Source organism: Abramis brama, assembly GCF_963993115.1.
Source record: "Abramis brama genome assembly, chromosome: 7".
NCBI classification, from domain to species: Eukaryota; Metazoa; Chordata; class Actinopteri; order Cypriniformes; family Leuciscidae; genus Abramis; species Abramis brama.
Window position 1 is genome coordinate 27,876,603 of NC_139969.1, and position 27,654 is coordinate 27,904,256.

A 27,654-nucleotide genomic window follows, 5' to 3' on the forward strand; every position below is an offset into this window, starting at 1 on the left:
AGATGTGGGCCGGATCTGGGCTGACACTATGTTGCTGTCTGGGTAACCGCTTCAGCTCCAGTTATATAACTGATGAAATGTCTATTATAACACATATAGTAATGATTAGATGAGCTCTGTTCATCTAAGCTGGATTTGGGGTTTTCAGGAACTTATCGATGCACTCAAACCCCCTCAACCTGTGATTAAAATCACTTCAACGCGTGAACTAGAGTGACGTATTGTTTTCGAATGCAACAATATGGTCGAGGATCACTGAAAATAGAATAATTATACAGTACTAAAACTGACCCAATGCTTGATTTGATCTACACAAGAAACAATCTTTCTTTGCTTAGGTCTGGGTGAAGCAGCATGCAACTCTTCTCTGACTTCATCTACTTAATAACACAAACACTGACCTTTCCTTGAGCTCATCAGAGTCTGCTAAACAGATCAGTGACCATGACAACCATGCTTTATTGTTGATAAAACACACAGCATGGAAATTATGTCATGACTAACACACTTAGATCAGTGAGAGAGTCAGTGAGCCGAACTCTCAACTGTGCGCTTCAGAAAGAGAAACTAGAATCTAACAGAACAGGGAAAAAACAAACAAATAAACGAAACACTGACTTTACACTGCATTTTATTTCCAGTCTGTTAGTACTTCTTGCTGACCTATTACTGTGGTAGGATCTATTTCAATAAAAATAAAACGTTATGCTTTTTAGTCAACGGTCTGGCAATGTGACTATCAGGACCGTGAAGCTGAGAGGTCTTGTTTCATTTTTGCATATTACTTGGAGTAACTATTTGATTTTATACAGAAAGAAATGAGACAGACAAAACCAGAAATGTAGGAGATTGGTTTCTTATGACAACGATCAATTATACAACATCTGACTGCAGAATGCAGCGATTGACCAATCAAAATCAAGTATTCCAGAGAACCATGTAATAGAGTGCAACAGTTGGGTTCCGAAAGTAAAAACTTCTATTTTCTCGACAGATTTTTATTGATAACTTCTAAACTTTTAAAGATGATCTGTTCACATGATTTCAACTTATTTTGTAAATAATTATGTTTCACAACAGAATTACATTACTACAAAACTACATTACCAATGATTCTGTAAAGAAATCCACCAATCAGAGAATAGCGGCAAGCAAATCATGCCAAACGAAGCATTCACCCACTCCCATGAAGCACTGAAAATGACGTAACAGTCTTTCTACTACTTAAACACACACACACACGGGTTTTATGGAGACATTCCATAGACAATTATTTGTATACTGTAGAAACTGTTTATTCCATCCCTGCTCCAAATCTTTCAAATTTATAATTTTTTAATTTATGTCATTCACAGTGCTTCTGGGATTTTTTAGTTATTTCCCTCATTAAAGCCATTACATACAGTCTTTTGTCTTTTTGTCAGATTTTCATACACTTTTTTTGTTGTTGTAGCTTCAAATCAAACTTTGTAGTGTTTTGATTCACCTTGTAACTGGTCGGTTTGGTTCACGGCGTGTAACTCTTTAACAAAGACTAATTTAAAAATCACTATGGGAAAAATACTTCAGGAACCAAGGCTGCTGAGAAAGTGGACGGACACTCTTTCACTCTATAAGACAAGATATTTACAGATGTTTTGCATAGTGAAAAAAAGCGAAACCTTTGCAGTTGAGAAGGAAGTAGTTAGCTTCTGGGCTGAACGATCCACTGACGTAGCCACAGGTGGATTGACAGGAAAGACATTGGCGGTTGAAGGATCCTGTGGTGTTGGCACTAAAACACAACACATGTCAACAGTGCAATGCTTACAAATACTTCGCTGTGTGTCACACGCCATTTATCATACCTGTAGAGGTGACGCCGTCTTGTATCATCTTCAGTACTCAGAAAGTATCTGCAAAGACATTGTTGTTGTCAGATCTATTCCTGATACGTTACAAAAGCAGATAATGGCATACTGCTTTACTTTAAATGTAAATTTTAAGCAATAATTTTGACATTTTTACAGACAATATGGACAGAATCCAGCATCTGGACCTTTTTCATGCTGCTGATCACATGCTTACACAAGTTTGGTGTCCTCATTGAAGGCTAAAATCTGCGTCACGTCCCAGTCTCCTGACGTCAGGGACTGTAGTGTGTCTGCGCTGCTGTTGGGCTGAAAGAGACGACAACAGGAAGTCACTTCTTACATTTAATGTGCTGTTAAACCTTCACAAGTAATATGGTAGTTTATCAGTGACAGCTCACCTGGGAAGTGGACATTGATATGTGGAAAAACTTCCCTCGGCCCCCTTGTGGAACGGCTCGGGTGAAGAACAACCTGAAACCGTCTCTGGAGAAGAGCGGGGGTTCATTCTGTGGAGAGATTCACGTCTTCCCATCAGCGAACATTCATTTGAGAAGCACCTCTTACACACACATCCCACACGCCGTATGTGTCTGTGCGATGCGTGACTCACCTGTCTGTGAAGCCAGCTGTCGCTTTCATCTTCATGTTTCTGAAAACACACCGGAAGATTATTGTTTACCATGTGCGACAAAGTCCTTTATAGACAGTGCAACCAAAGCACTTGCCTCATCTTTTCTTTCATTTAACTGACATGCATTTGGATGTAACAATAGGCACTGTCACACATACAGGCTTATCCGGAAAATGAAAGGTCACTACGTCATTCACATCCTTCCATTTGTGTTATTGTATAGTCTTAATGACTATTGTTCTAAACATGGAAAACTGTGATAATTAAGATGGTTTGCTAGTGTATATGAGAAGGTACCTTGGTGCAGATGCCTGTGGTGGCTTCACATAAGGTCAGGATGGAGTTGTTCTGCGCTCGGTTCAGCCAGTTCACTGCTAGTTTAGTGCTGGTCGCCCACTTCACCATGGTAATGTAGTACTCTTTCCTGCATAGAGATGCTAGTTAAAAATACTCATTTCAAAGTGTGTCAAATGTGTGTCTGAACTTTGTTTGTTTAAAAAAAAGCTCCAAAACGCTCTGAAGAGATTTTCTTAATAAAGCCATTCAAGCCAATTAATGCAGTACATTAGTCTAACTTTAGCCTGTTTACAAAGTTTGTATTAAATTAATCAAAGCTGACAGTTGAATTTTCTATTCATCAAAGAATCCTGAAGAAAAAATGTAAAAACTGTATGACGGTTTCCACAAAAATATTAAGCAGCACTACTGATTTCAACACTGATAATGTTTCTTGATCATCAAATCATCATATCAGAATGATTTCTGAAGGATCACGTGACACTGAAGACTGGAGTAATGAAGTAAAGTCAAATAATCAAATAAAGTATTGTGATAAAGAATTGTGCCATTTGGTTGTCAGATGATGTTACACCTGCTGTTTAACAGTCAAGGCAAAAATGGCTCAGAATAGTGAAGTAAGTTTTTAAAGGTTATAGTATAATTTGTTGGATGCCTTTTGATTTTGTTGTTTAATACAATAACTGACATTCATACATTTTTAAGGGTCCAAATACTTTTCAGGTCAATGTAAACTTGACTAAAGCAACAGATAAAGTTACTAAATATGTTGTCACTGGCAAATCTTCACCTGATTCTGGGGTCTTCTGGTTTTTTCATCCTCACTGTGTGTAAAGGGCCATTCAGACTCACCACTGACAAATAGATATCAGGGTTCTCCTCCCCGGCCTAAAGAGAGACATTCGGTCATCATTCATGACAAACACCACAAAATATACGCTCACGATTTTTATCTATTCCATTAAAGTTCAATTGGTAAAGCAGGACGTACATGGGTTCATTTCTTAAGATACATTGAATGCACTGTAAGATGTGTTTGGATAAAACTGTCTGGCAAATGAACGCATGTTATGTAAAATGAGAAACATGCAGATGGACAGCTTTGCTTGCCATAACTATTATTAAACCTGATTTAGTTATGTCACTAAGGTGCTTAAGTTAACCCAAAATAGAAAAGTCTATCATCATTTGTAATGCAGGCTGGAATGATAATCGCACCATGTTCGTTTAGCAGAGGAGAATTGGTTCCCCGACTAAGCCTGGTTTCTCCCAAAGTTTTTTTTTTCCATTTGGAGTTTGGGTTCCTTGCCACTGTCACCTTTGGCTTGCTTTGTTGGGGACACTTAATATTCAGCAATATTCTTGATTTGACTGGATGAGAACTGAATTGAGCTGGACAACGACACTACTGTTTTCTGCAGAGTGCTTCATACCTGATTCAACTTAAAGCCCCACTGAAGTGCCTTGCAACACGCAGCTTTATGATGCGTTGACGTAATTTCCACTGAAACAGGAAGCTAAGGCGGGAAATATTGAATGGCTCCTCCCCCTTTTCAAATAGCCAATAGCGTTTAGTTTACCTCACAGACTGCAAGTCGTACTTGACAGCACCATGGAAGCGAATCCGAGCGCTGATGATACGTTGGATACAATAGTAGAGGTGTGATTAAATTCTAGCCATTTCATTCTTAACCGACGTACAGTTGGAAAACGGAATAAAACTTGAACGTTTGAGCAACCGAACACCCATCTCCAACTCATATTGTTCTGTGACGTGTCAATGGTTGTTTTGGCCAGGTGGTATTTATAGTATAGGGGGCGGGACACTTTAGATTCTAGAGAGCATTTGATTGGGCAGAAGATGTGATGAGAAGCTAAAGTCTGCAGTGATGTCATAAAAATCCGTGATCCATTTTAGCGGAAGTGGGATACTGTACGTTTTGAATGCTTCATTTGCATTTAGAAGATATTTGTCATTGTTTTGGAACACACCAGCTTATTCATAACCTTAAGACTAACATATTCATACTAAAAGCTAAAAAAACAACTTACATTTTGATTTCAGGGGACTTTTAAGGTTTCATAAATGATGATTTTTGCAACATCAACACTGTAATTGAACTGAATGTTATCAACATTGAACTGACTTCAGCTGGAAAAGGACACTATTGTGTTTTCTAGAGCTGCTTTACAGCAGAACTGAATTCTGTTTGCACCATTGATCATTATTTTCCTATTTATCACAGTAAAGCTGCTTTGAAACATTCTGTATTGTACAAAGCGCTATAATAAATGTGACTTGGCTTCACATAAATTCACCATAATGTCATTCCAAACCCATAATTTTTTCTTCAAAATGAATATATTTGTAAAATTCCCTCACAAGGATTAATGAGGTTTGTTCTCACGTGTCAAACAAGCACGACAATTTTGATGAGCTTTATATGTGCATTTATCAGTGTTTATATGTGAGAGTGCTATATGTTAAGTCAAAACTAAATCTGTTCATCATGTGAAGTGGTCGCATCTCTTCAGAAGACTTGGAGTAACAGGCTTGATTAAAATAGATTACTTTTACAATCTCTTTATGAACTTGCCGAGACTTGAGGGTGAGTAAATGATGACAGAATTTTCATTTTTGGGTGAACTATCCCTTTAAATGTCACAATTAGGCCACCAATCAGATAGCATTTCAAGTTCACAGTGACATTGGAAAATACAGTGAGGAACACACAATCAAGCCTTGGTTTAACCTTAAGAAGAACCAGCAGAGATTTACTTTAGGGTAGCGGTACTCCTGTCCGCTGGGATACAGAGCGCTTGTAAACATGGGTATCTCCATCTTGGGTACCAGAGTGTCATTGATGGTGGCATATGCCAGTCTGAGACCATCTGGGGACCACCAGTGAGCGATGTGATTCTGGAAGATCTCCTCTGCAAGCACAAGCAAATGAACACATAAGTGTGTTAGACACAAAATTGAAGCTTTATGAAGCATTGTACTATGCAAACAAGTGACGCATGTCCTGGAAATCTCTGTTGCATAGTGACCGTATCTCTATCGTATCCATAGCCGCTAATATGCGTTAGATTAAATATACTTTGAAGCAAATGCAGACAGAGGGCACGCTGCAAAATACGTAAGTGCAACATGTGCAAAAACAGCCTGCGTGATTTATCGCATCCATTTGCCTTTAGGCTCCTGCCTCGGGAGTCTCATCAATCACTCTATAAAGCTGACAGGAGGAACAACACTGCCGTCAGTCGAGAGATTGGAAAATATGACTGCCGGTAACACTGCTAAATGGACCCCTGAAGCTCATTAAGCCAGTGTGTAACCAGAACTAGACAAGAAGAACACTGACATGGCTGATTTTATTTTTTTATGCTGCAAAAATTGGCCTTATTCAAGATATTTGCATAAATTCTTATACAAACTGTGGCATTAAAAACATCAATCTACTTGATTTTTAAGAACCATTTAAACAGAAATTCATGAGTAAGCCCAGATGCCCACAGACATTTTGTATAATGAACACAGTCTGAACTGAAACCAGAATGACCCACATGAGCACCTGGGCTCATGACGCTGCACCATGGAATAATTCATTTAATCATGAAAATGTTGTCAGTTGATTCAACTTCATGTTGTTACAAACCTGTGTTTCTGTGAAACACAAAATAAAATAAATTAGATGCGTCTGCAGGCAGTGTTATTTTAGTATTATTTATAAACTATTATAGTATTCATTCATATTTTGAATAAGATTTTTTTTTTAATTACAATTTTTATTTATAGTAATTTTGTTATGTGCTGTGTCATTTTTAGTAATTTTCTAATGTCTATTTTTATTTCAGTTTTAGTCAATTTTAATTTTAATACTTATTTTATTTCATTTAGTTACTTCAGTTAAGTTTTTCATCTAATATTTATATTTTTTATGTTATTTCAACTTTATTTCAATTACAGATTTTTTTAAACACTTTTAGTTAACAATAACACTGTTTTCCATACAACAAACATGGATACCACCAAAACACCATAAAACACCATTTTGTTATATGGAAAGGAGCAGCTTGAACATTCTTCAAAATATCTTAATTTATGTTCCACTGATGAACACAAAGGTCAGTAAAAGATGAGAGGATTTGCATTTTTGAGTGAACTACCCCTTAAAGTTTTCTCTGTGAAGCAATTCTCGTTCTGTCTGTTCTGATAAAATGCAATCTATCATGAAATGTGAAACCACAGGATGGCAGCAGAGATCTTTACACAGCAGAGAATAAACAGAAGTTGTACTAGCATGTGACTACTAGCCTCAGACTCGGAGGTTAATTCAGGATAAAACCAATTACTGGGCAGCATGCATCAAAAACAAACCCGCAGCCAATGTGCCCTCATACAGCAGGAATGACAGAAAACTGAGAATGACGAGGAAAAACAATAATCTCCATAAGGAAATGTATGATTAAGGTTATATAATATTGGTCTGTTTGCCTCTAATGCTCTGAAAACCAAACTGTCTTTGGCCAAACAAACAATATAAAGCAAAATAACTGCACCAAGTTTATTACCCCAACAAGCTTGAAATAACATTCTCATTACAAGCCACAAATGAAGGGAAATGAAGGCGTTAAATCATTGTTGGAGTCTGAGCAAGTGAAGGCTTGTGTGTGTTTCTGGAGAGAGGTCATGTGGAGCGTATCACTCGCACCTGAGGGAGTGAGAGAGACCGTACACATGTGAATGACTCCTGGTGCTACAGATGCAGAGCTCTTTCAAACTGCTTGATGGATTTTAGTGGCAGAACCAAAACTCAGCTACACACACCCTGATGAAGAGGTCTGATGTGATAAATGTGCTGCTGCTGACCTGCTTTAAAAGTACAGACCATCACACACACACGCACGCACACACGTTTACTGAGCTACTTAGCTATCTAAATGGGGACATTCTATAGACGTAATGGTTTTTATACTGTACAAACTGTATATTTTATCCACTTATACTAAACCTACCCATCACACAAAACTTTCTGCATTTTGACATTTTTAAAGTGATTATTTTTATACCCGATTTACAAATGAGGACATCCCTAAAGGGAGGTTTTTGGAGATTTTGTCACTTCTGGGTACAAATTTGTCCCTAAAATATAGTTAAGTAGGCGCACACACACACAGTTTCCATGTTTTATGGGGACATACCATAGATGTATACTGTACAAACTGTATATGCTATCGTTCTGCACTAACCCTACCCCTAAACATACCCATTACAGAAAACTTGCTGCACTTTGTAAAATAATTATCCAAAAAAGATCAGTTGGGGCATTACTTCTCCACAATTAACTGTACTTTCCAATTAATTCCAGATGGATGAAATGTCTTGAAAATTACTTGGAATACACATCAAATTATTGAAGTAAAAATTTTAATTAAAAAGCCCTCTGTCAGATGTTTGCTTCTCATCATGCTGTATTCCCACAGTGCAAATCAAGAGACAGGGAAATTTGTGTGTGTGTGTGTGTGTGTGTGTGCGTGTGTGTGTGTGTGTGTGTGTGTGTGTGTGTGTGTGTGTGTGTGTGTGTGTGTGTGTGTGTGTGTGTGTGTGTGTGTGTGTGTGTGTGTGTGTGTGTGCGTGCGTGCGTGTGTGTGTAAACACCCAAAAATCACAAGATGAACATAATCCAAATTCAAGGTGAACATAATCCAAATTCAAACAAAGTATTTAGCACAAAAAGCTACATTAATCATTATGAATATTAAAATCTGGATATTGTGGGAGATTACACTTGAACTATTGCACAATGGATTATAAAAAGGTTTAATCTTGATATTACATCCCAGTGCTGTTCATACACAAACAGAAGTGATAATATCTACATCATTGGAATTTGTTCAGTCCAATATGTCGTATGTTTAGCATTATGATTAGAATCAAATTACAATCACGCTGACTGTATGTCATTTTAATTTATTGTGGAATGTTACATATTCGGCTGCTTTTTAAATCCTCCTGACTAAGGTATTGAACATCTACTGCTGTCAAAATGAACTCAGAACGGCCTTGAACGGGTTCAGAGATTTCTCAGAGTTCAGATCTGATTACTCAAATAATTTCCCTTCATATTTGTCAGAAAAGATCCTTGGTTATTAGAGTATGAAAAGAGACAAATGTGACGGGTAATTTCATTTACACTATCTATTCTTCATTGCAATGCAGTTTTGTGCAAGAACAGGTTCAGTGTCCAGAATTAAGACCATGAAACAATCTTGAAACAAACCAGATGAACTTCACTTTTAAAGTACATGCTCAATAAAAAATAAACAAAAATATTACTACTACTACAAATACTGTAGTAATAACTATTATAAAGTCATTTGGCAAACATAATAAAATAAAACAACAAAAACAAATGATCCTGTTCAAAACATTTATATAATAATGCATGCTACATTATTATATAAAATTATTATTATTATTATCATCATTATTATATCAATCCAGATATATTTCAATATCTGTTATGTCCATTTCATCAGAGGTTCTAAAAGAACAAAATGGAATTGTATGATCCTAATATCTTGTGAAAGATCTGTAAACTTATGAGCAAAGCAGTATATTCCAGCAATGTAGTTTAGATGAAAGTAAAATTAATGTGTTCATTGAACTCTAGAAGAAAAGTGCTGAATCTGATAGGTGGATCAGGCATACACAAATGCAATACTGTGTGTACAAATAAACAGATCCTCCCCTCAGACTAAACACATTAGACACTCACAATCAAGTCTGCTCTTTTATTACACACACACACACACACACAATAATCTGTCTTTTTTATTATTCATGCTTATGGACTTTACCTTCATACAGCCAGTCAGCAAGTCCATTAAATATAACCCCAACACTGCCCGTGGAAATCAGGCGGATTGATGGGCTGTTCACGTGCGCTTTGTAGTAGATGTTATTCTCAAAGATGAAAATCTGTCAGGAAACAAAAACAAATGATTGTATGAAAGATCATGTCAAACCTGACAAAGGTTTAACTTTAATTGGTGGTCAAAAATTGAATAAAAAAAAAAATAAAAATAAAAAAAAGTACGGTTACAGATGTAAAAATCCCATCCTTTTCTATATGGGAAAATTGAATTAGCGATTATGTATAGAACTTTTAAGACAGATCTACCATGAGCCCATACTCCTGTGGAAACTGCAAGTAGTATAATTTCAATTTAAAAAATAATCCAGAGTGAAGAAAAACACTACCCATAATCCTCAAGATATATCCACCAATCGCCAAGTCTCAGTTCCCATTTAAACAGAAATCATACCATAAAACTCACTCCAATAAAACATTGTGAATGACATAACTGACCTGTTCACCTCACCACACTCTCAACTATTGATACATTTCTATATATTTTACAATGGGTTTCAAATATATTGTATTTTATCATTACCGCAATGGATTTATATTAGAAATTCAGTGAGTAGTTCATTCCCTCATACAAGAATTTAAGTACACATCCTTGTATCTTGGTCATTTAATTCAGGTTTTAAAATGTGGTTCGAGGCTTAAATGAAGACATTTTGACATGCAAATGGAGAAAACAATGGGAAAAACACTTCCAGAAACAAGGCTGCTGAAAGAGTGCAAGGTCACTCTAGTGCTCAATAGGACAAATGAACATGTATGAATGTAGCAATTTGTATGAATGTTGAAAAGCCGATTCAATGGACTATTCTGTAATGGAAGCAAATCTAAAGCGAATATTTACAATGTTGTGTGATGCTACAGTAATCAGGGATGATGGCAGATTCCTGTCTGCAGGATGACTGACAGCTGTGGGAGTGGTGGTGTGTGTGTGTGTGTGTGTGTGTGTGTGTGTGCCTCAAAAGCTCTGTTGAGATTTATTCAGCAGCTGAATCATGCTCTGCCAAAATCCTACAAATAGATGCTGCACAAACTTATGCAAATCAAGACAAAATGGACAGTTCCTATTTTTTAGGGAATGTTGCAGTGTTTATTACAAATGATTATAAACAGGACCTAAAACTAACTTTCTGCCACACCTGCCAATGGCTGGTGACTTCAGAAAATATACCAACCATAAATATTTTATACTAGCCATGACATTTTTGACAGGTAGAACATGACACAGGCAGTAATGACACCAAAATTTTAGATACCAGTGAAAATTCCCTATTTTCAGGTACAGAGATTTACCCAAACATACCCATTAACTTAAGACATAACCGACTATGTTTACTAGGATACTCTGAGTGGACAAATTCACACAAAATTGTCACAAAATACATGAAAGAGAGCTCAGTTTAGTATTCGTGCGCTGTCTGAGACGTGGCTTTCTGGGCGCGTGCTTCGGATGTGTGCGCACACAAAACTTTTAAAAGCTTAAACTTTTGTTACGATGAAACGCTGGCCTGTCAACTGTCCCGAGCGTCGTTCTCATTTGTTCACGTTCATGCATTGTTAGAATTCATAAAAATGTTACCGGCGAACTGGTGAGTGACACCGTTTCAAAAGCTCGCCAACCAGTTTTTACTTGTATTTGGTTTGCCGAGCATTAATTTAAGGCCATAATTACAAATGATTTATTCGTGCAAATTCGTGCAAATTATTTATTTGATTTTTTTAAGCTTGAATTCAATCTTTGAATTAAACAGAAAAAGTAGCACAAATAAATACAATAGAATAAAGATACTAATGAAATTCTGCTGTGTTTTCTGTGCCCTGGAGGCGTTTTGACGTGGCACAATTTATAATAATTACTATAGTAACTACATGTAACGTTTAACAAAGACACTGTAAAATACAGTAAAGTGTTTCCCAATTTTTCATTAAGAGGAGAGCTTTACAATGTACCAATTAAATTCACAACAGATTCAAAAGTTCATCCTAACAGATTTCAGCTTCTTTATTTTTGTTGGAAACGTCAAAACCTCATTCATTTTTAGAACTTTTGAATGGCTTTTTATTTAAAACAAACAACTGTAATATTTACTGCGAAAAATTATATATCAATTTACAGCTCACTTGTGGCATCACTCCGGCTACGACCAACAATTTTGCCCAAAATAATTTGTTCAAATATTACTTTACATATCAAGGAAACAACAGTGTCAGTAAAGAGTAAAATGTTTTACAATATGAGACATGAGAATAATGGGTGAAAAAAGATTTTTGTAAAATTATAAAATATATATATATATATATATATATATATATATATATATATATATATATATATATATATATATATAAAAATAGATAGATAGATACATAGATAGATAGATAGATAGATATAATTGTGTTAGCTATTAAAATAGCCTTAGCAAGACAAAAGATTCAGTCACTTTATTCCAAATATGTCTAAAATTTAATTTCCAATACTATAATTTTCACCACAGAATGTTATCAGACGAAATGATAGTGTGCAGGAAATGACTTTATGATTTGCGTGTGGAAGTGTGAAAAGTGTCTATTTTGTAAAAAGGCTTTTTTATTTTTTATTTTAAGATGCAGCCTTTGAAATGCTGAGGACCGATAATTGTACTGCATATGGAACCATTAAGATAATTGCTCTGTGATTATGATTTATTAACTTTAAACCTGTGGTTTTGTCTTATTACTGCAATGTTAGTGAATCATGGCCGGACTTTGTCTTTCCTATGACTAATGGTTGCGACTGTGCCATGGTATTTATCTGTTATTGTTATGCATTTATGTAATCACTGTCATTTACTCTGAATGAAGAGTGAGTGGAACAGCTAATGGGACAGACAGACAGACAGACAGACAGACAGACAGACAGACAGACAGAAGATAATGGCTCAGTGCTCTGTTCTTAGTGAATTCACATGGGCTGAACAGAATGGATCACTGCTTTACTGCTATAGACAGTCTAATGAGGAGAGAAACACGTACGACAGGCAGCAAAAAAAAAAGCATTTTAGGCCATCACAGACATGTTGCTCAAACAGTTAGGCAGCATAATTGTTCTACCTTCTTCATTCAAAGCGACTTTGTCTTAGCAACTCTACTACAAGTCAATTGTGCCCTTCGAGTGCTATTTGTATGATGCATAAATCTGCTGCCTTTGTAGAGCATCCCAAATCATTTCCACTTTGATGTTCGGGAGTCTCTGTACTAGTTGAGTGCTAGTTGGTATTCCAACTCACCTGCTGTATTCAACTATTTTGATCACAAGCTTTACAATGCTAGTCACCAGAATAGTCATTTACATAAACATATAGTTCTGTAAAATATAGTTCAGCTTGAAGAGATCACACAAAAAGCATAATTTACTCGCTTTTCTTGCTAACAAGTGGCTAAATGAGACTACAGAAGTTGTCTGGGACATTGAAGTGCCCCTGCTATTAATGATTCTGAACTGAATCTGAAATAAACAGATTCAGAACTGCCTGAAACGAGTCATCAGGAATGTCTAATTCCAGCCTTACTTCCTGCTCGAACCTACATAGGTTTGTAACAAATTTGCATAATGCATAAAACATGTAAGTATCATAAACTTTTGTTGGTCATAGAGCTTATTTCCAAAAGCCAATGGAAAAATCCAGCTGGGTTTTTGTTGAAGGTGATGCGAACTTCCGGGTTGGTCTACAATAATACATCATCCCTGTTCAGTAGAGCTCTTTTGAGACGCATTCAAGATGGAAAGAAAATACTATGAGTGATTTCACTGTTTCACATGATTTGTCGCACTAACAGGGACATAATAATACATAATACATGGAAAACTGTGTCAGAACCTGTTGGCATACAGAGGTCGATCTATAAATTGATAATCTCTCTTGATATAATGCATTACGCACTGCTGCTTTTAGAAGGCAGCAGCCTATGTAGACAGCGTGGCAGGTCAGCAGGTTTTGGGACAGAGCTAATGGTATGTTTCTACACTCTGGCCCCCGTCCCGCTGTCTGTACGTTCTCCTACAGTGACAGCACCTCGACATCTCTATCTCTGCTCTTCCATGACCGCCATTTTGATCTGTCTCCCGCTCTCGCCCCCCCGGAGGAGTCTGGGACGTGACCTTCAGTGTAGGTTCTGGCTGCACTGGCCCCTGCTGATTGATCTGTCATGGAAAACTAATTGCCGGAGGCATCACCGAAGCGCAGGGCACGGGGCAGAATACAGGCATCTGCAAAATTACACACCTGATGCTCCGCTCACACACACACACCAAATGCATGCATGTGTGCTTTGCTTATAATACACAAAAACAAATATGTATCTGTGTGACATTATGAAAATACAGTGCAGTGACGCTTATTTATGAGGTTTGTGTTAGCAAGAAAGCAAACATTAACACACACAATCAAACAACAAACTACAGTACTGATATAAACAGTAATGCTTGTGTGCCCATGTTTGACTTATTTACTCGTTGTTTAAACTAATAACAAAAGACTGTCAATGTGTAACACTGCAAAAAATGACTTTTTTACTTTCTCTTTTTGTCTAGTTTTCCAGTACAATCTGAAATCAAGTACATAAGTATGTACCTGAGAGCAAATGACTTAAGATATTAAGTATTGTCAAATATCTGATGCGGTGTAAGAAAAATAATCTGCTTTTCCATTTGAATTTAGTTTATTTTTCTGTCCCCATTTTTTGTTTATATGTATTCTTACTACACTTAAAAGTATTCTTGTAAAAAAAAAAAACAGCCAAGGGGGCAGAGAAAATACACTTACACACATACAAAAGGAAACCAAGATTATTTTTCTTATCCCACTGGAAGATTATTGTTCTCGCTTCATTGACACATTTTTCAGAAAACAAGGCACAACTTCTTAAGTTATTTTGCTTCTCAAGTAAATGCATCTTAATTTAAAGGTCCCATTGCATGGATTATTTTATTATTTTAGAATGTTTCCTGGGGTGCCCTTATAATGTTAGTATGTTTTTTAGAAATAAAAGGCATATTTCCTAGCCTGATTTTAGCCTCTGATTTGAACGCTCTGTTTGAAGGGTCGTGTCTGCTGTGAGACTTCAGTGTAAACGCCCACTGCTGTGATTGGCTGACATGCTTGCATATGAAATATTTAGTATTACATGTGGAACTCTCTCGAAAACTTTTACTATTACAACTATTATACGTTTTTACTATTACAGCTATCCGGATTAACGAATCGTGAGAAGTTTTTTAAGTATTTAGATCTATTCCCATCACATAAAAGGTTGCAGTGATGAGCATTGAGCAGATGACAGCCTGTTGATCGCGTGAATGAAGATCTTATCATTGCAACGCAGTTTCTGCACTCTCCATAATGATTTCACCAATGCAAACATGAGGTAAGTACAGTAAGAGCTTCTTTGTGTGTAACAGCGTCATTGATTTCATAACGAGTTTTGGCAAGTGTCCAGATAAACTTGCGCTGTGTGATTGACAGCTTGGGTGATTAGATATATATTAATCACAGTTTAAGTACGATTATTTTCATCCTACTAAGAGAAACAACGTGAAGTTGATCGTTTAGTCACTGTCTTGATTTACTGATGCATAAACAGTATTGAATGACTTTGAGAGAAAGATTATCTGTCTGAACTTGAACAATTACACATCAGAAATTCACATAACCCACTGGTTCTTCAGAGGCTCGGATGAAGGAACTAAAAAAATACTTTTGTGTTCATTTGTACATCCAAACACTGAGCAACTGCCATGCTTCGCTCGTTTGCAAGCCATGATGTCTCTCAAAGAAAAAACAATATCACGCTCGCGCAGCTCATTTTCTCATGGGCGGGCCAAATTCTTTTTGCGGGCAAAGAAGAGAAAGGGGAGGTAACCTTTCCCCTTATGACGACATAATTTCTAGATTCGCCCGTCTGAGCTTTCATTTTCTCAAAAATACCCAGGGCTTGGTTTACACCAAGCAGCAACATTCTAATCTGAAAAATGAAGCCTACCCGGAAGTGCGAAAAACTGCAATACATGGAAAATCCGCTAGAGGGAGGTCCCAAAAGGGAGCAAATGTCCATAGACATTTACTCCCTTGTCCGTAAATGTCCATAGACATTTACATGTCCATAGACATGTTAAAATGTCCGTTTTCACAGCATAAATTCATGTTTTTACAGATTGGTCCCATGGACTTTTATTGTATTTTTCGATAGGTTCCGAGTGCCTGACAACTGTGAGGGGGGTGAATTTTTTTCTAACTCGTTAGTTTAGATCGTATTTAGATATAAAATGTATGACAAATAAGGGCGTGGTTAACTTTGATTGACAGCTTGATTGACAGCTGATAACGAGCATAGGCTGTGCCAAGGAGAATGACAACATAAGAAGCGCCATTTTTTAACACAGTTGAAATATAATACTACTGTTTCTGTATCATGAAATGTAGTTTTAAGAGTTTTTCAGGCGAGAATGTAGTTGTTTAAAGCTCAAATCTGTGGTTTATTTATAAAGATTTATGAAAATTTTATCCAGGTTGTGAGATCCAGCGATGACCGGGCGCTCGGCGTTCATGTACCCCGCCTGGAACAGCCTTTCCTCGGCTAGTCGTTCTGACGTTTGCCGCTGACTCTGGCGTCTCTGAGATATAATTTGTCTTGTCTATATCTAACGGGTGATTTTTGGTCTTGTGAATCTATAATTTGTTCCCTGGCCAATCGTTTTGGCTGAGGGGAAGTTTCATAACTTTATAAGCTATTTAACTTTACCGTTGTATGGTTAGACTAGAGCGCTGACTTTGTATGTTTGACTGAATTGTTTGCTTTATTTGTATAGCTTCTTGTACCTTTTACTTATACTTTTATAATGGCTAATATTGATAAAACTGAAATTTAACAAAAAGAGACTGGGTTGAGTTTTGTCATTTTAAATTTTAATACAACGAAGATGATCTGTAATGTTGTTTACTGCAACATCTGTTGTTTAGTACAAATGCACATATTGCCTGGACCATATTAAAATGTTTAATATTTTTATATTATATTTAAAACGAAAAGAGGCAGGTTTGTGTTTTATATTTCGTTTTGTTATAAATAGGCAAACGTTATATGCAGTGAATATAATCAATACGCGTTGCCTGAACCACATTTGTGTGGCTATAATGTTTAAGATTTCTTTAAATGAAAACGAAAAGAGTTAGTATGGTGTTTTATAACATATTTCGTTGCCTAAAATATACAGAGATAACCGGAGTAGCAGAGCGAGCTGAGTGACGCGCGCTGCGTCCTTTACCCATATATGGATTGGCCAGACGGTGGGCGGGGTTAGGATTTCCCAAGATTTTCCAAGATGGCGCCGCCCATACCCCCCATAAACGGCTTCAAAACCGTTCTTCAGAAAGTCTATGGGTGACGTCACAGACGCTTTTTCCATCTTTTTTACAGTCTATGGTTTACACCCATTAAAACGTCTAGCCAATGGGGGACCATAGGCAGGCTAGGGAAACTCATATTAAGGTTTAAAAATATTTCATGCAATGGGACCTTTAAGAATGGTTAGATTTTATACTTTTTAAACAAGACAAATAAAAGTTTTTTTTTTCTTCTGTAGTGTATGGGATAGCACAAATAGTACAGAATGAGGTTACAGTTAGTTAGAGGTTTGTTTAAATCTCTAACCCCTAACTAGAGGAATTGTAATAGTAATGAGTCCCTTAGCAAACACAAAATATTTAAGGTCAGTAAGAAACGTGGTTTCTAAAATGAGCTCTACTGAAATGAGTCTGTGTCATGCTGCTGCCATCTGCCACTACTACAGTAATGCTCTCTGCCAGCAGGACACAGACACAATCGGGTCGAAATGACCGGCTCACATCTCCAGATCCACAACGGATCAGGTGCTGCTTCACACTTATTCACGGAAATGTTCAGCAGAATGATGGATATGCATAAAATATAAAGCAGTGTGTCTAAAATTATTCTTCAAAAGTTTGGGGTTGGTTCATTTTTTAAAAGAAGTCTCTTATGCTCACCAAAGCTAAATTTATTTGATCAAAAATATAGTGCAAACAGTAATATTCTGAAATATTACTACAATTTAAAACAAATGTTTTCTTTTTTTAATCTAATTTAAAATGTAATTTGAGGGTAAAGCTGAATTTTCAGCATTTGATGCTCAGGATACATTTTGTATTATCATCAATATTGAAAACTGTGGAAACCGTGATACATTTTTTTCAGGATTCTTTGAAGAATGGAAAGATCAAAAGAAAAGTATTGTTGAATTATAAATGTCTATACTGTGACTTTATCAATTTAAAGTGTCCTCACAGAATAATTTATAAAAAAAATTATACTGACCCCAAACTTTTGAGTAGTGTACTGTACATTATATATTTCTACTTAAAAATGTCACACTGAAGGAATATTTAAGTGAACCTCAAAAAAATGGCAAGATGATTCAAAATGGTTAAGTTAAAAGCTTAAAAGAGATGACTAGTGCTAAAAAAAACAGCAGTGCTAAAATGTACACTTTCCTTATAGATTAATTTTTGTTCCTAGTGTTTCTTTCTGTATATACAGTCCTCATTTTCAGTTAGTCTTTGTCTGATCTCGTCTGTATTGTGGTTGTTCTGTTCCCGTGTTTTTGTTTCTAGATTACTTGTGTAATTTTGAGTTTATTCCAATTAAAAGTTACTGCTTGCAAATAGATCTAGCTCCTCTATTTTCCGTTTTTATTTGCTACCCCTGCTTGACACTTTTTGTGATTAATATTACATATTTAAGCAGTAAATCTGCATATTGCCTGTCTGATGATATCCTTTAAATTTTTTACAGTGGATATAAAAATCTACACAACCCTGTTAAAACAGGGTGTGAAAAATTTCTGAAAAATCTTACAAGAACAGCTGAGATTTACTTAGAGTTCATCGGAGTCACTTCACTCGGTGAAGACAGACTATTTCACATGAGCTTGATGATTAGGTCACTGTGAACAACCACATTCTAAATTACAAAAGGGTGTGCACACTTATGCAGTTAAGTTTTAGGGTACGTTTACAATATGCTTAAAACGGAGAAGTTCTTCCTTTGAGTTTTCTGCACAAGCCTATTGTCTTCAGAGATTCGCGTTTTTGTTGTTTACATGGAGGCCGTTTTCAAAAACGTGCACTTTGAAACCCGTTTTCAAAAGTTCGCGTTTTCAGGCACCCAAAACCAGCTGTTTTAACAGAGGTGTGTAGACTTTTTATATCCACTGTACAACCTGTTCCACGTTCCATAAAATCATAATCTGATTAAAGATATAATGAACAACAGGCTATATTGGTAAGCTACTGTATATTAAACCAACCTCTTAGTTTTGTGATATTTCATTATTACTTTGAGGTTTTTTTTGGTGACACAAGTGTGTCTGTGATTCTCTTACCAGTTGCTGTCCTTTGGGACCCCATCCGGCATACTGCAGTGCGGTATTCTGCACCTCATTAGGGGTCAGTTCCACTTTCTCTCTGTCAAAAAACAAACCATTCTCAAAACAGGAATAGCATGACTACATGTGTGTTTGTTACTTTCCATTCATACTGTGATGCGACACCAGAGAAAGACAAATGTGTATCTCATATATATTTTGGAATGACAGAGAGACTGTAAAAGTGTTTTTGTGTGTGTGTGTGTGTGTGTGTGTGTGTCTCTCGTACTGAATGAGAAAGATGTGCATGTAGTGTACATGTTTAACCTATTTGAAGCCTAATTACCGTAGTATCCTATACAATTATCGTGTTGATGTATTTCATGGGTCAAAATCTGAATTCACTTGTGACGTTAAAGGCTATGAAACATGAATCATTTAGATCGGGGAGACCAACCCTGAGGACAAATTATATTTGCACAGACATGGCCAGCTCTGGGGAAATGACACCATATCTTAGGAAACACACTAGGTGGCAGTGCTACCCACAATTCAGTTCTCTACAATGGCACTATCCTATCAAGCTCAGTGAGCTGAACCCTCATGACATTAGAATTAGTGACAGTAGAAGCTAAAACCAGTGAGAATGTTGAAAGGATTCGGTCATAACAACCAGACTTACGGAGAATCAAGGCTGCAGATGATGTACTGGGCCATGAAGGAATACCGATAAAGCTGTGGAACAAAGAGAGCAGACGAGATGTCCTTTAGAAGCGAACACTGTGTCATCTCTTACAAAGAGATGTGATGCAACAGATATGAGACCTTAGTAACAAAAGACAAGAGAATTTGAGAAACAAACAGCTAGATTCTTCACATTACAAATCAGAATATAAAGCAATTACCGGCACAATATTGTAGGGCAACAGCACATATTTTAGATCAGGAGACACTTGGTATTCGGTTGGTTTGTAGGATCCCTGAAACAAAAGGCTCTAAAGTTACTTTTCTTTACAAGTACAAAACATCTACAGAGCTGCATATTTTGCTGTTAATCAAAGCGGTAAGAACCTGGCTGTGGAAACTGTCAAACATCTTTTTCTCCACTAAAATCTCGGTGGTATTTGTCAGCACGTTGTGCTTCACCAGATCTCCCGTAAGGTTATGGTACAGTATTTCTGTGTCTATGAAGAGGAAGAAAAAAAACATTATCCTTGATGTACATAATATCCTATTAATGTACAGTCAGCCGGTCATATCACAAAATTAATCACGAAAGAGTGATATAAGTGTTTTAGCAGTATGAATGGGTTTCTCTTGTGATAATGTCCAGCTGGATGTACATGATTACAGTTTAACTGCCATTTAAGTTGTATATATATTGTTACGTGCCAGGCCTTTTAGTCTAGGGGTAATAGCCATAGCAGTAACAAATTTTGGAGAGAAAGAGCACAGGAACTTCTTGCCTCCAGCCCCAGTAACACACATCTGGAACAAATGAACTTAAATGGGTGTTTATTGCATCAAAAGAAAAATATAAAGGGAAACATAAGCTTCAGGAGGGGGCAAAGGCCAACACAACAAACAAAAATTTGTAACCATAACTTACATAAACAACACAAAAAGAAAATAAATAACAAATGAACTTCCCTATCTCCCTGACTACACATAACCAGGAGAAAAGCAGTTTCAAACAAAAATGGCACCCACCACCCTACAGGTTTCCTTAAAAAAAAATCTTAAATTCTGAACAAAGGAGTAAATCTTCAAATTTAAGTTGCACTAAATTCACAATTGCACTAATGATTAGCACTAGGAATGGGCGTATCGATATGAGTATGTTTTTTTTTACCAGTGATTTTATTTATTTGACAAGAAATTTGATGCGTACAATATGCATTGAATTGGATGAATAACCTATGTTAGTAAATAATTGTGTAGTAGAACTATTTTCCTGCTCATCTAAACACACACAAATGCTGCAAGTCAGCCGACAATGCATTCAAACAGGGCTGTGCTTCCCAAAAGTATCATAAGAAACCATTGATGCTTTTGGGAAACGCACAGAACAATGCTTAACAGAAGACAGAAAAACATCATATGTTTGAGTTATTTCACAATAAACAAATTTAAATTGTAGCCTACATAGTCTGTGTAATTCTTTTTTTTTTTAATTGAATGTTAAAAGTTCATACTGTTCTTTTCTGTAACTAATTTTAATATAAATCATACACTGTCAAAATAAAAAGGTTGCATTTTATGGGTGCAACTGCCTGTCTCTGGCAGTCCCTTATGAAAATGAACATTACAGTGACCATAATCCAATTAGGCCTATAATATTTTATAGATTTCCATGGTTACCACTACAAGTAAACATTTTAACCATGTGTAAACAAAAATATAATCTTTCCAATTAAGGTGTATTGAATGTTAAAATGCCTTTTGTTAAGTGGGTATCATTACCCATTTTACTCTTAGTAACTCAATTTAAATGAAAATAAATCAATACTTTTATTCAGCAAGGATGCATTAAATTGCTCAAAAGTTATAGTAAAGACATTTATTATGTTACAAAAGATGTAACATTCATCTATTCATCAAAGAATCATTCATGAAATTCTATTCATGAAAAAAAATGACACAACTGTTTTCAAGACTGAAAATAATAATGAATGTTTTTTTGATCATCAAATCAACATATCAGAATGATTTCTGAAGGATCATGTGACACTGCGTCTGGAGTAATGGTGCTAAAATACAGATTTGCATTACAGGAATAAAATAAATGTTAAAATATATTCAAAGAGAAAACAGTTATTTTAAATTGTCATAATATTTAACAATATTACTTTTTTTTTTTTTTATCTTACCGATCCCGAATTTTTGAACGTCAATGTGTCTGTGTGTATATATATATATATATATATATATATGATTTGATTAATACCATTTTGAACTTCCTATTCATCAACAAATCTTTAAAACAACATTTTATAAAATATTAAGCAGCACAGCTGTTCTAAACTGTTGTGCTTATTAAGTAAGGGATACTGTAGCCGGTGGTTCTCTCAAAATAACCCCTGACAGGGTGATGAGGTCTTGATCAGCCTGAAGGGGGTTATTTTGAGAGAACCACCGGCTGGATGTACATTATCCCGCTTATTACACGGCAACTTGCCACATAAGTAAATAATTAGACACGAAATATTGATCTGAGTTGAAATATTTTATTAGGTCTTTAAACGCAAAGCTTCGGCGGAGAGAGCAATTGCAGCGCAATGTTCAAACTAAACGGACACTTAAGAGATATGGTATACAGTCATTAATATCACTTATTACACAGCATTTCGCCACATAAATAATTATGGGGATAAGATATATTGATTTCAGATTAAACTGTTTAAAAATCGTACCTGTTTGTATCTCATAATCCAACAGTGTACAAAACAATAGTCACAAAATGGCAGCAGCTGCGTTTGTATGAAACCGGAGAGAGCGAGTCCACGATACTGGATGACATAATTAAATAATTGTACACAAAATATTGATTTGACTGAGTTTTAATATTTTATTTGCTCACCAAACGCAAAAATTCCACAAAGAAAAACTGTTCCTAGCAAGTGTATAGACCTTATGTAGCCCCGCCCCTTTTCAGCGCTGCGCTCGTATTTTCACAGCGATTCTGTGTGTTTATTAATGAACGGCTCGTTTTAAAATCTTCCCAGTCGACTGAAATTAGTTAAGTCATCTGCTTTAAACATTACAGTCCTCATGATAACTTTCGTTAACTTTACATTAAGTAAATCCACTTCAAAAGCTAATTACTCCTGGACAGCAATGCCATAGAAATATACAGAGCGACCGCAAAAACGGAAGTTAAAAGACAATATTCTAAAGATGGCGGCGCCCTCGTTTCTCTGGCGCATAAGGCACTGCTGACTTCAGTAACCCGGATGAGCCTTATCTGTTTTCAGCGGTTGTTATCTGGGAATAATTTACCGCTGGATGGCGTGAATGACCAATCAGAATCAAGTATTCCACAGAGCCGTGTAATTATTATGTACATAAAAATTTGAACCAGCCAAACAGTAGGGTAAAGATTTATGGACAATGGCTTAATTCTGATGAGAAAGGACAACTACTTTTACTGTTGTATTATGTGCATAAAATGGCTTGGGTTCATTTTTATAATGCATATAAATGTATTCATTCATTTATTTTGAATAGCCTTTAAAATCTTTTTACAGCTCATTTTAAAGCATTGGCTTTAAAACTTCCTATTTTGTTATAAGGCAACTGTGTTCTTTTATTCAGGCTGTAAATGTTATACCTACCCCGGTAAACAAGTCTGCTACGGACCTGAATGCAGATAGCGCCCGCCTTGATAAATAATACAGACGAGTGATCGCTTTTAAAAAGGCTTGACGTGGAGTTGTGGAGCATGTCAGAGGGAGAATAATAGGCCTTTTTCTCCGAGGTAAACACAGCCTTAAATCAACAAATGCGTTTTCAGGAGCAGAATAACAAAAAAAATAAAACTATTAATCAAAATGCAGATAAAAACATCTTTTGCATGATTTACAAGGCACCTGGGCTGCACCGTTTTAACATAAACAAGGACAAACAAAGGACACCCCCATTCTCCACCCTCCCCAAAAATAGGTTCAAATCTCACAGAAAAATTATACAAGTGGCTAAAATAAGGTACCAACAAAAACCTAAGAATTAGAGACATAAACCAGAACAACTTCAGTGAGTAATATCTACGGTGATACTGTGCAAAAACATTATAGCAAGCATACATGCTAGGGCAAAGTTTCTATTTTTTTTTTTTTGTTCAGTGTTAGTTTAAGTGATCATGTTTATTTTTATTTTTTAATGATTCACACTTTTTATTTTCTCTTTCGGATTGACAAAACAGTACATTTATTCTCCAAACCAAATTGTGCGTCATTAACATAATTTTTGACTGTCAAAATGCCGGCGGACACAGCTACAGTGAGTTGTTCAAAATCTTTTTAGTAAACTGTGTACACAAACAATGTTCTCAATGCTGGAGTTCATGTGTAGAGCCCCTGGTGATACTTCGAGCAAAGTTTCATGTTGTGTCGAGCCTTCTTAGTGTTTTAAAAATAGCGATTTTTGATGCTATCATAGAAGTGCCCCAAGCACTCCCATTCAAAAGGCAATTTGACCGAAAACGAAATTACGGTCAAACTTTAAAGTGCCGTTTCCATTCTAATTATGCTTTTAAAAGAAAGTTTGCCTCGGGTAGATTAACAAAAAGACCCTAGGTTGCATTTTGGCGAGAGTTACCCTTTAAATAGGTCATGCTAATATGACACTGGACAGTGTATTTGTACATGGAATAATACAATAACAAAAACAGAAAACATGCTAATGTTGTTGAGGATTATGTGACATGCTAATGTGGATCAATGTGCCAAAGATTCACAGTCATGCTACTGAATTACAATGAGAAAGATCCCATTTTTGAGAGTTTGGGGAACAAGTGGAGTCCTCGGGGATGGGGGTTTGCCAGTTTTGTGAGGTCATGCCAACCTCTGCTCTCATGGTTAATTGACCCATCTGTTGTACTGTCTTCAAAAGCCGACTTTTATAACAATCTGTCCTTTTGGAAAATTATAAATGATATGCACTTGCTAGTGCTTTCTTAATTCTTACTAAACTTTGGTGTAGAAACGGTTTTCACTCAGAAATTGTTATAAAAACACAAATACAAAGAAACGGCAAGTAACAATGAATTAAACATGACATTTTGAAGTAGAGAAACTGTAATAGTATTTTCTTGTAAAAAAGTACTACTGTACAATACTCTTTGTTTGTTAACACTTTATTTTGATGGTCCACTTTAGACTTTCTTCTAATTGTAAGCAACTTTGCAACTACGTACATCATGTCAATTAGCCGTCATTAGATTATTGAGTAGACTGTAGTTGACATGTATTTGCAAAGTTACTTTAAAGTTAGAATGTCTAAAGTTGACTGCCAAATCTAGGCCTTTGTTTTATTTACAACTTCAAAAAAAAAATGTTTTATGGTGTACAGAGATCTACTGTATAAAAAGTATATATTTCAAAAACAAGTTACACTGTAGCTATAGTGATAACTGGCAGCTAGTTTTTACTGGTCCAAGGTTGTATATCAGCTAAAAACTACTTCATCAAATATAAAGGCCTGGTCAAAAACAGGTACCCATCAAGAAATCCCATTGAGCAAACAATTGATACCAGCATGTATCATCTAATGATCATAAATAACCAGTTTGAAACAGCTAAAAAACCAACTTGGACCAGCTGGAAAAGCCTGCTTTAACCAGAATTTTTAGCAGGTTTGCTGTACAATCTACAGCAATGAAAAGTAATACATAGCCCTATCCAAGTTTTACAGTCAATAAAAGGCAATAAAGTGACACAGAGTCTGCAGTCATTTGTTTTAAGTGTATGGTGAAAACCCAGAGCCTCTAAACCAACTTGAAAAAATTCAAGACTGAACAAAGGAAGAAAAGAATATGCAATGCTGGGTAAGAATATATCTCCACACCTGTCCATATTAAACGGGGATTTTCATCTGAAGTACCACAGAGATTGCATTCGATCAGTATGAAGCTTTAGATGCAGATCCTGATGCAATTTCTCTCTGTTGTTATAAGATGATGAAAAAAGTGACTGCATCCACCCACAGCTCTAGCAGCCGAACGAGAGGGAGTAAAACTCAACTGCCACTCACCGCTAAGCCATGTTGCCTTAGGGTCGTGTGCCTGGAGCCTTCCATTGAAGATATCCTCAATCGTGACTTTCTTTTTGGAGCCCAGACTCCCATCATCACCTGTGAGCAGAAGATTTGGACAATGTTACAAGAGCAGACTAGAAAAGGAAAGTTTGTCAAGACAAACTGCTGGACAAAGTTTAAAATGGCACAAATTCTTGAAAGGTTATAGTTTAAAGGTTATACAGGCTTTATACAAACAGACAGCTATTCTATTCCATGTTTTTTTTTTTTTTTTTTTTTTTTAAGCACATCTAATTATATTTAATGTGCACTTTATTAAACTTCAAATCATTGAATTATATATATATATATATTTTTTTTTTTAAAGTACTTGCAGATATAATAATAATGAAGTAAAATGTGATTTAAGTGTATTTAGAGCGTTGTGAAGAGCGATACCATTGTGCAGCGTTTATCTCAGTAAGTTGGCTGAGTGAATCTGTGAGCTGGTGTGCATGAGTGGAGGAGGGGCTAATTAGCATATTCATGGTTCCACATATATTAAATGAAGGAAGGGTGTAGAGTTACATTCAAACTATTCTAAGGCATGAAGAATTTTTTTATAGGAAAAAAAACTTTAAATATGTAATTTTGGTGATCAAAGATGAGTTTTAAGGGATAAAATTATTTAATGTCAATTTAATCCATTTTCATTTAATTGCAATTATCAAACAAATAAGTGTCTGAAAACATTACATTCAGCACTCAAGTATGTTCTTAAAGGGGACATATCATGAAAATCGGACTTTTCCATGTTTGGGTGCTATAATAATCCCCGGTGCATCTACCAACCCAGAAAACGTGAAAAGTGACAAGCCAGTAACTTTGTTTTGGTAAGCCTTTCTCTGCAAGCCTGTCAAAAAATAAGCCATCAGACTTCGCTCCCCTTCTGACGTAGGAAAGGGATCTTATTATAATATTACCGCCCCTTAATCTGCACGTTTACACCCACGGTGCCGACATTTGGTTTTCGCAAGCGACAACAGTGTAACAGTTCTAACGCAATGGCAAAAGTTCGAGCAAAGCATGCAAACTGTCTTTGCTGCACAGACGAGCACAGAATACTATTTGACCAAAAAATGTCACAGCTGTCTTATAAAGACCTCAGGGAACTGTGTCAACTTGTATAAAAGTTAAACACGACGGTACATGCAAGTCGATGAGATGAATCAATGTAACTCCACAACAACTACATGCATGTATCCACTAACCATTCAGAAACATCCAGGTGCGTCTACAAGTTGCAAACTCTTCCTGAGTCTCTCTGTAAGGCTGCACTCCTCTACTGGTTATTTCTGAGATTTTGGATGAGTGAGATTATTGGCTTGTTTTGTTATTGCCGGAATATCCGAAGCTCGTGTAAAGGATCGGCCCTCTTCTGAACGGGGCGGGGAGCAGCAGCTCATTTGCATTTAAAGGGACACAAACGGTGCGTTTTTGCTCACACCCAAAAAGGGGGAAATTTGACTCGCTATAATGAATGATCTGGGGGGTGAAATTGAAATTTTACAGACACATTCAGGGGACACCATAGATTTATATTACATCTTGTGAAAAGGGGCTTAATATGTCACCTTTAAGTATATTATGTCTGTAATAATAAGTACTCTTTTTAAAAGTAAAGTGAACTTTTTCACAAGGGAACATATCTTCATAGATGGATAGATTTTAATGTTCAAACTTCAAAATTTGAAAGTAACTGAAATTTGTATTATAAATCGTCTCAGTCAG

General features: G+C 36.2%; 1 protein-coding gene across 7 annotated transcripts in view; it reads right to left on the bottom strand.

Annotated features, from left to right (window-relative positions):
* The window catches only part of dpp6b (dipeptidyl-peptidase 6b), a 143,472-nt gene that overhangs the window by 9,840 nt on the left and 105,978 nt on the right, over window positions 1-27,654 (bottom strand). For all 7 annotated transcript variants that reach the window (XM_084118792.1, XM_084118791.1, XM_084118794.1 and 4 more), the window contains 14 exons: window positions 25,882-25,980; window positions 20,203-20,315; window positions 20,037-20,111; window positions 19,814-19,866; window positions 19,150-19,231; window positions 9,646-9,766; window positions 5,561-5,715; window positions 3,572-3,669; window positions 2,782-2,908; window positions 2,464-2,502; window positions 2,252-2,359; window positions 2,068-2,159; window positions 1,848-1,895; window positions 1,662-1,774 (listed from right to left, as the gene is read on the bottom strand). In XM_084118792.1, the coding sequence (XP_083974918.1) occupies window positions 1,662-1,774; window positions 1,848-1,895; window positions 2,068-2,159; window positions 2,252-2,359; window positions 2,464-2,502; window positions 2,782-2,908; window positions 3,572-3,669; window positions 5,561-5,715; window positions 9,646-9,766; window positions 19,150-19,231; window positions 19,814-19,866; window positions 20,037-20,111; window positions 20,203-20,315; window positions 25,882-25,980 (1,323 nt within the window). The remainder of the gene's footprint in view (window positions 1-1,661; window positions 1,775-1,847; window positions 1,896-2,067; window positions 2,160-2,251; window positions 2,360-2,463; window positions 2,503-2,781; window positions 2,909-3,571; window positions 3,670-5,560; window positions 5,716-9,645; window positions 9,767-19,149; window positions 19,232-19,813; window positions 19,867-20,036; window positions 20,112-20,202; window positions 20,316-25,881; window positions 25,981-27,654) is intronic.